At 40.5% G+C, this 9,799-nt stretch overlaps 1 protein-coding gene across 1 annotated transcript in view; it reads right to left on the reverse strand.

The window, feature by feature from the left end:
- Nucleotides 1-1,586, reverse strand: part of LOC126392342 (nuclear factor of activated T-cells, cytoplasmic 1-like) — a 66,522-nt gene extending 64,936 nt beyond the window's left edge. Inside the window, exon 1 of the mRNA XM_050047689.1 lies at nucleotides 1,115-1,586. Within this exon, the coding sequence (XP_049903646.1) occupies nucleotides 1,115-1,235 (121 nt within the window). The 5' untranslated portion in view covers nucleotides 1,236-1,586. The remainder of the gene's footprint in view (nucleotides 1-1,114) is intronic.
- Between the last annotated feature and the right edge of the window lie 8,213 nt (nucleotides 1,587-9,799).

The raw sequence follows: 9,799 nt of genomic DNA on the forward strand, positions 1-9,799 counted from the left end.
TTGTCAAGCAAGCTACCCGGCATCCCTGAACGCACAGATCACAGCTCCCTCTCTCTCGCACTCACACACACACACACACACACACACACACACACACACACACACACACACACACGTCTGTTACCAATTATAAGGCTTAGGACTGAGAGACTGAAATGAATAATAATACAGCCCGCACCCGTCCGTCTGAAACCTCAAAGACAAAATGAAATTACCAAAATCCACAAAAAGCCAGTTACATCAGCACTGGAAGACTCTTTGAATTATGACAAGACAGACTATCAATGACTTCTGATGGACCAAATCAAATTTTGCTACCATTAATGCTGAATCAAAGCTTTTAAAAACAAAACCAAGCCTTTCACTCTAATGGTAAACCAATGCGGAATCCTTAGGCAAACCCTGGTGTTGCTGTTCTGTGGCTGACCTCTGACCTCGCTGTGCATTTGGAGAATAAACTCCCTGATTTTTAATTTTCTTTAAAAAAAAAGAACCTCTTTTCAAGCGTTACATCAAGTTGTTGACAACAACAGTGTGACCCCCATCAACATTCTTTGCACATGATGACCAGCACCTGCACAGACAGCTGGAGACACCTAATGGTGTGGATGTTAAATGGGTGCATGCCACTCAATTTACTTGAGTACGTGCTAATTTGATCCTCATGCAGAGCAAAGATCAAGAGAAAGGTGTCCGCCACGAATGTGGTGGCTAGTTAGAAAACATAGTAACACACCCGGGGATCATTTAAGATGGTTTCTCAAAATTAAGAGTTTTAACCTTTAGTAAGAAGTAAGAATTTATCAAAGTGGCCAAATAACACTATAGCCAGTCAGCTGCCCAGTTTAATATTTGCAGGTGGATTATTTATTTTTATTCATCAAAAATAAAAAATAAATAAATAAATAAATAAAACTGTTGTTGTAGTTTACCTTAACTGACAGCCCTTTCCTCTGTAATATGAGTTTACTAAATGCTTCACCCAGACTTTACAGCAGTGCACAAGGTCCCTATCAGTTTGCATCATAGCCGCAGCACCTGGTGTAAACCTTTACGGCTTTGACAGCAAATTTATGTTTGTGTGCTACATTAAACTTAAAGCAATATATTTTACCTTCCTCTGCAGACTTCATATCGGCGGCGAGAGAGGTGAGAAAGTGGAGTCCCCGCTCCTCACCGGCTGCTGCTCCAAAGCTAAACTTGGAATTGACGCTCAGACAGAAGGTATCCTGCATTCAACAAGCGATGCGCAGCAACTTTCTCCGGCTGTGAGACTGCAATGCCGATGACAACGTTGCAACAGCTAGATCACTTCACACACCATCAAATAAAAGCATAATTCGGGCGAAGTTAAAGCAAAGCGAGTGTACAAGTTGGAAACACAGCGCGGTGGAGCGTGAACGGGGAGAAATGTTAGTAGCGGTGGATCAGGAGACCGGCGCAGGTAGGGCTGCTGAGGGGACCGCGGCTGAGGTGAGTTTGGCTCTCTTCAGCTCAATGAAGGTTTTCAAGAGTCTCCCCAGGTCGATGACGCAGCGCGGTTTGTCAGAGGGGCCGGCTCCGGTGCTTTTAAAGCTGGAAAACACCCTCCGTCCTCCCGTCAGTGCGCCGCCCATACAGGGATGATGACGCGACCGGCTCCTGCAACCTCCTGGACCGCCTGATGATGTCTTCTACCCTGGGATCCCATCGGTGGAGGTGGGAGGTGTGTGAGATATGTGTGTGTGCGTGCGTGTGTGTGTGTGTGAGAGAGAGAGAGACAGAGAGAGAAGCAGAGAGAGACCCTGCCTGCCACAAAGTTTATTTCTACTGCTGCAATTTTTTAGTCTTTTTACATCACCTATTTGGTGGTATACTTCTATTGTAAACACAATACTGCCACTATAACCATCCATAACACCTAGGCTACTGATATTCAGTGTTAGATTAAAAATACATTTAAATTCTGAAACAATTTCCACAAGTCAAAATGGATGCTGAATGGCCCCAAGCTGTCAATTAAACACTTTATTTATTATATTTCTGCCATGAATTAATTGAAATAACTGCCAATTTCTTTATTTCTGGTTATTATTTAATAATGAAAATATATCTAACAAAACAATCTCAGCACAAGGTCCATTTAGCTGCAGTTCAGGAGCTTTCAATGGGGCAAACTCCTCTCAGTAGATGGAGTTTGCCCAGTGTACATGGAGTTTTAGATGTTTTCTTTAAAGCTACAGTTGGTAACTTCTATGAAAATGACTTTTGTCATATTTGCTGAAACTGTAGCTATATTCTAAAAGAAGGACACAAGATCTTTGGGATAGTCTGTGTCTCTCCTCCTCTTCCTACTGCCTCTAATGACATAAGTTTGTAACCCAGCTGCCATGTTGGAGACAGTCAGACAAAATATTAAGCACTGTCTACTGGATGGACCAGCTTTCTCATTTTACAGCACAACAGTACACTAAAACAGTGGTTTTCAAACTTTTTTGCCCAAGGCACACTAAAGGGTGAGCCAAAATCTGTGCACAATAGCTTCTGTAACGTGTGTTATCACTCTTGTCACAACGTAAGACAATTAAAAATAAGAAGAAATAAGACAAGTAGCTTTCGTGATACTGTCTGCTGATCCCCCCCCCCTTTCTTTGTTTCTTTGGGTGGTAAGTCGTCTTCGCTAGTGCTTTGTTGTAATTTGCTCTATGCAATAAAGTGATCCATTGTCCCACTCACTGCTTTCTACTTTTAAATGTTGTCATCCCTCACACTAGCTGCCAATCAGGGCTTTTAATGTGTCACACACCTATAATTCCCATGCACAATCAGTGACTAACAGGTTCCTCCTGAATGTTTTTCCAAATTACATTAAATTAAATTACATTTTAAGCTAGAGTTTGCCTCTTTATTAGGAAATTAGGGTGCACAACATAGCCTACTGATACAGTGAACTTTTTGCATAACAAAGATAAGCCGTACAAGTGCCACAACTGTAACTGTGGTTATATAGATGTGTGATTATCACAAAATCCCACAGCACACCTGAATTGGCATCATGGCACACCATTTAAGAACCACTGCACTAGAATATGTTTCTGAAAACACTGAGGTGAGAAAAAGGCAAAAGTTACAGAATCTTGATTCATGTTTGATCGGCTTAGTTTGACAGTTCATGAGAAATAATTGACATGATTGGCAGCTGCGGCAGAGGAAAATGACTTTTTTTTTTTTTACAGATTATCTGTCTCATTTAGTGCTGTGTGAATGTACTAGCAGTTTCAGCAAATATCACAAAAGTTATTCTGTGTAAAAGTTACCAGCTGTATGTTACTCTGGATATAGATAAAGTTGATTGATGAATCCCATTCCAAAGTCATCAGATACCAATGTTTTGGGTTGGTGGTTTGGTCGGACAATGAACCCAAAGCGTCGGTGCTTGACATCCTGGGAATGAGCCTCAACAATCAGCTCACTCTAGAGTTACATACAGCACAGTAAATGGCCTGTGTTCCATCATAGCTTGCAGCCAATAGCACTGAATTGGGGTTTTCTGAGGTCAAATGCCACTAGATTGCAGTCCCTGTTGATTATCAATAAATCTCCTGATTAATTTCAGCATAAGTGTCAGTTTGCCTGATATATAAACTTACCATAGCTCAGTGGCAGCTACTGGATACATGCAATGTAGATCATTTCCCCCCATGTTTTTCTGCAGCTGACCCTGACCCAATGACTTCCCTACAGAGAATAGAGGAGGAAGAGGGGTTCCCCTTAAACGAACAACAAAGTATCATATTGCAGTAACTTCTACTGATATGAATATAATGTCCTTCCTCGTTAATGTTGGCAACGCTGACATTATATCATCATTAACATTATTCAAACATTCAGCGTATCCCCATGATCAAAATCAAAACACAAACGCTATCAAATTTCATCTCCAAATGCATTTTCCAAGTGTTTGAGGGAAATACGGTTTCACAGATTCGCCCAAAATAACTATCCTGAACCGCTGAGAGCACAAACACACCGTGTTCCTCATCTCTGCTTTCCACTACTTTGTATCAAGTCAGTCCCCCGTGAATCTGCGGGCATAATGCCTTATGCTTTGCCTATGTTAAGGGAAAATACTGGCGTTCACTATTCAGCATATTTTCTTAATTGCACTACTATTACCATTTATCAAAGTAATAGTTCCCATTATATGACTTTGTTGATATATTTTGGGGTCATAAAGTGATACTGAAAGGTGAAAGCACATGCTGGTGGATAAGACATGGCTGACACGTGCTCTAGGCATGCACACATTGCAGATATACACATTTAAATGGACATTTCTAAGCACTGAAATGGCGCTCACTCATGGCTGCCAACTGCAGAGATTTCCTGACAGGAACACTGAAGCAATTGGCAGAATAATGGACATTGGGAGCTAACATGGACAAATTAAGTTTTAATTTGTAATGATAATGTGTCATTATGTTACTTGATGGGGCTTTCAAAATTAACAGGGTCTGATGAGTGGTACCACTGAATGCACATCTTTTGGCAAGTGCAAAGCACTGAAAAATAAAGACTCCATTATGTGAGCTACAAATAGTATGGAAATGATAATGACAAGTAAAAAAAAAAAAAAAAAAAAACCTCCATATAACAAGTAGAGCAGGAGTGCTGGTAGCTGCCATGAGTGCAATTAACAATGGCTTAGACAAGCTACAATGTAATTCCTTTTGAATGGAGGCCAGATTTAAAGAGAAAAATGACTCCCTTGAGTCTGAAATGTAGCTGGCAAGCTCGAGGATGATCACACATAATCAGAAGCAGACTGCCTTTTGGGGGCAGGCAGGCAGGCAGGCAGGCAGGCAGGCTGTGGGGCAAGCATGAGCAGACTGCACGGGGGGAAAGTAATAGTACGCTGTGTTTTCTTTGCCTACAGTAGCTCTCTGGCGTCAGCTGCGGCTTGGCCGATGCGCACGTGTGAGCGCAAAGATGAAAAAGCAGCATCACATAGTTGAGGAGATGAATTACGATACAAACCAGCGGTAGGAAAAAAGTAGCTGCTCAACTGATTGGCACTGTCAGTGGGATGGGCTTGCCCCTGGTCGTTGAACAACTTTAAAACCCTGTGGTGTGGCATGGCTCAATGGCAGTCTGAAGGCTTATCTTGATGGATTCTGTGCTACTGAGTAAAGTACCATTAGCTGCCATGTCTGTCAACAATCTCTACAGCGACAGACATTATAGCCGTCAGGTCATTAAGCAGTTTATACTTCATTAAAAACGATGCGTATAATCTAAAAACCTGATGGTGTCATGCTTCTCCTAATGAACGTGTGATAAAACTAACTTTACCTTTACTTCTGGATTAGTTCATATGTCTGGCTTCAAATCCCTGCCACAGTTTAACTACACATGAGGTAATATTTTTATGTAAAAGACATCCATACTGTGACTGTGTTGACTTGCCAAAATACACCCTACAGTGTTGGACACTTTTGCACTCGCAGGAAGGGCCAAATCATAACTTAACAGAGGTTCAAATCCAAAGTGTGTCCTAAACAGCAGTGAATGAGAAAGCTGTTAGCTGGTCTCTTTCCTTCCTGCAAAGTCACCACAGATGGGCAAAGTAACATAGCAGGCTGTTCTCATGTACTGTTCATACATTTTCCTATGAAAAGTAATGCGCCAAAATTTGTACATAGCTTACGTAATCATGAGCCAGCAATTCATGCATAACCCACAAATTTAGGAACGCTGCAACTCAATGGCATAAGGTGGTTACGATGGGCCCCAGCGCATATCGTCTCATTAAATGATCAGAGACTTGACATTGGATAACATCAATATACATATTACCTAGCAATCATCACTGCATATCTATATAGCAAAAAATACCAGTGAAGATAAGAAATTAAGAAATTATTAATTCAACAATCTTAATTATTCATAGAATAAGCATATTATTTTGTTATAGAAAAAAAACAAACTTTTTCAAGGGCATATAAAGCACACAGCACTGTTTTTAATTGAATGCGAGTTATTTTTTGAACACGTTTTCTTTCAAGGTGGCAATCACTCATAAGGGCCCATTCTTCACCCTACACATTATTGGAAGGCCCACTCTCTCTATGGGCCCCCACCTCATGGGCCCCAGTGCAACTGTACTGCCCGCAGGGTCTATATTTAGGCCCCTGCTGCGACCACCTGACTTAAGCGCTGATGGGAGTACAAAAGGATGCAGTTCCCATTATGAGGCAGGCTGGGGTCGTACATGGGTCACAAAACACAGGACTTTCCCCAGGAGATCAGTGTTCAGAGCCACATGAACTTTGAGTTATTTTAAGGTACGCTGTCACCATATTTCTTTTCCTAAACCTAACCAGAATACCTCCACATACCTAAACCTAACCTACGTAACTTTTCTTTAAGTTTGTAACTTTGTTAAATATGTTAAGTTAATTGTGGGCACTAATTCGTAAGATGTCATACGAACTGTTGTGTGTGCACTTTCGTAGGATATCAAATAAACTGTCAATGTGTCCTCATGCAATGGTTTGAATGAATATACTAAGAAAATGCACACAAAACAGTTTGTATCATATCCTGGGAATTAGCAGCCCATGAATGATGTAACATCCTTAACATAAAATTAAGTAATAAAGGAAAGTAATTGTGGTTATGTTTAGAAAAAGACATGGTGAAAACGTACCTTAAAATACCTCCAAGGTCACACGGTTCTTGACATCTGTCTATTGTGGAGAAATGTCCTGTGTTTTGTGACCCATCCACCGCTCAAGCCAAATACAAATACAAATTTTTGGTGCTTTACTTTCCGTAAGATAACATAGAAACAGTGCGTAAGAACAGCCTGGAACCATTGTATGAGGATATGTAGAAACTTATGTGCATAATTTGCTGATGGCATTTTGAGGCACTTGAGTATTATACTGAGTAGTATTTTCATTGTATGTTACTTTATTCTTTTACTCCACTACATTTCAGAGGGAAATATTGACCTTTTTAGTCAACTACATGTATTTGATAACTTAAGTAACCAGTTACTTTGAGGATTCAGATTAATAATACAAAATATAATCAACAAGTTATGATGTATAATTGTCGGTTAAAATTCAAAAGCTACCCAGCAGTATATAAAGTAATTAAAATCAGCTTCACTTTTACCAGCTGCAATATTAAAGTTTTGTATACATTAATGAATCACTTATATCCCAAACTATTAGAAATATCATTTTAAAATGGGCCATTCTGCATGAGGATTGCCTTATTTGGTACTTTAAGTATATTTTGATGCTCATACCTATTCCTCGGGTAAATGTCTTTTACTTGTAACAGATTACTTCTACACAGTGGTATTGCTACTGTATTTTTACTTGTGTGAAAGATCGGAATACTTCCTCCACCCCTTCTGGGTTCTTTTCTCTTGATATATAATTTTCTTTGACATAACTGTTGTTGAAGTTTGTCTTTGGGTCTGACTGTCTCAGTTCTTTGATTAGCTTTGATTGTCAGTAAAGATTAAGCTCTAAATGGTTTGTATGTAGCATCCGGAAAGAATTCGCCTTCTCTTCACATCTTCTCTGGAAATGTAAGATTATAATTTATTGCGCTACTACATCTGGCCCTGTGACACTGCACGTACTGAGCAGCCACAACATGTCTGCGGAGAGCATTAGAGACACACTACGTCTTCTCGCGCTCAGATTTATGAGCGGCTTGCTCCTCGCTCGCGTGTTTCGCAGAAAATGATCATTGCTCGTGTCTTGTAAACAGACGCACACTGCTTTTGCATTTGCACAGATTGAGATGTTGCTTTTGTGTTTTTGCTCTTTTTCCTTATGTTCAGCCCATAAAGCAAGGCTATTTTCACACACACACACACACACACACACACACACACATCATAATATGCCAAAGATAGTTCAGGAGTGTCCAATACAGAGTTTCCTTGAGGTTATCCTCCTGTTTTCTGCTACTGGGAGTATACTGCTTCTGTGTCAAGGGACTGGAAATCTTTGCCAAGATTGCTGATGATATAATAAAGGACAAGAGAGGGTTTTTCAGTCCGAGTGCTATATTTAATGCCAGTTTCTATAATGTTTACTACCAGTGGTTTGGCCCAGAAGTCAGACTACATCTTGGCATGGCCAGAAACCGTTTCTTAGAACTCTCCATAAAAAAAATTACATGTAAATGACGAACCTAAAGTTGACAGGTATAAATAATCCCATCTAAGACTCTTCAAGCTGTGGGCTTAGTCTTGTCGTACTTGTTTGTCTAGACACTAGGAATGCTACCATTTGGAAAAAAAATAGCTTGTGGCAGATATTAATATGGACATGGACACTAACAAGACATTTAAACCGAGAGAAGTGTAGCTAACTCTGGGTGAATCCCTGCGATACATAAAATTCAAGGCTGCAAACCCAAGTTCTTCCCTCAAAGCTGCACAGTTAATCCTCTCCTTTTACAACATATAATTCATGTTTGACATATCCGGGGAAATGTGCACACTGGCATCTTGAGTTCCCTACACTATTATTATCTATTTTCTGAGTTTTTTCTATGGGCCATAACTTGAATCAGGCAGCTTTTAATAGCTGTAAACACTCATTTGTGTGCACCCTGTTGATACAAGTTTGTTACTCAGCCGTGTTGAACCCTGCAGCATCTACTGCAGCTACAGACGTGATGACTAGTCGGCCCTTTTGATTGTAGTCTAATATGAGTGCTGATGGTGTCTGCGGTTAATGAAGTTGTGAATGGCTGTGGTCAGATCCATCCTTTAGCATGAGTGTAAGCACACACACACACGCACAAACAGTTGTACACACTTCCCCACTTCTCCTTTTCTTCTTTGTTAGTATTTCGACGCATGGATGTGCCGCACATACTTGAGTGCTCACAATGGAGAACTGCTCGGAGCTATCTTAGGCATGTCTGGACACTGCTGTATGTTTAGCTGCTGGCTTTTTTCAGAGATTCCTCTTCTGAACAGGAAGTAACGTACATGTCTGGCTTCTACCCAAAGGAGCAGGGCTGTCATTGTCACACGGCCATTGACTAAGAATCTGTGCTGGTAGGAAAAGAGGAAGGAACAGTGTGAGCCTGGCACTTTGTCATGGTTGTTTACATGATAGACTTCAGATAAATCTTTTGTTTAATATGTGCCTGGGATGTAGTCCCATTGTTGCAGGTTTGGTTTTATAAGTGAGATTAATATTCCTCTTACAATTATTACTACCCACTTAAGCTGATATCCTGCGACTATACTTTATCATGAATTCAATTCAGGAGGCAAAATAATTTTTTTAAACACTGTAAAATAACACAAAAACTAGTGTGCAGATTTAGTAGTGTGCAGATTTCCACTGTCAGCTGCCAGTGCTGATTGTGTCCCCTCTAGACAATTCTTATAATTTCAGCAGACGCGCGGCAGCACATTTTAAAAGCGTCCCAGAAACGGGAATGGAATTAATCTGCAGATCAAAATGAGACCAGACTTTACTACAGATGTCAGCTTTTGAGCCACGACGACGGCCAAAATGTGGCCTGCAACAAAAAAGGTAGGGCTTGTTGTTCTTAGCCGAGCCGATTTTGGAAAAATTGTGGCCCCTACCAAAGAAGAGTGAGGAGACAGTCAATGTCAGCATAAAAACAGTAAGTAAAACAAGTTTTTCAACCATTTTGAATCAATGCAACCACAAGAGCTCTTTGAGTATACTGTAATAAATGTGCACACAAAATATCAGGCTAATTGGTCCAGTAGTTTGCAAGATTTGCTGAGAAAAGAGAGCTACAC

This window comes from Epinephelus moara, chromosome 6 (genome assembly GCF_006386435.1).
Source record: "Epinephelus moara isolate mb chromosome 6, YSFRI_EMoa_1.0, whole genome shotgun sequence".
NCBI classification, from domain to species: Eukaryota; Metazoa; Chordata; class Actinopteri; order Perciformes; family Serranidae; genus Epinephelus; species Epinephelus moara.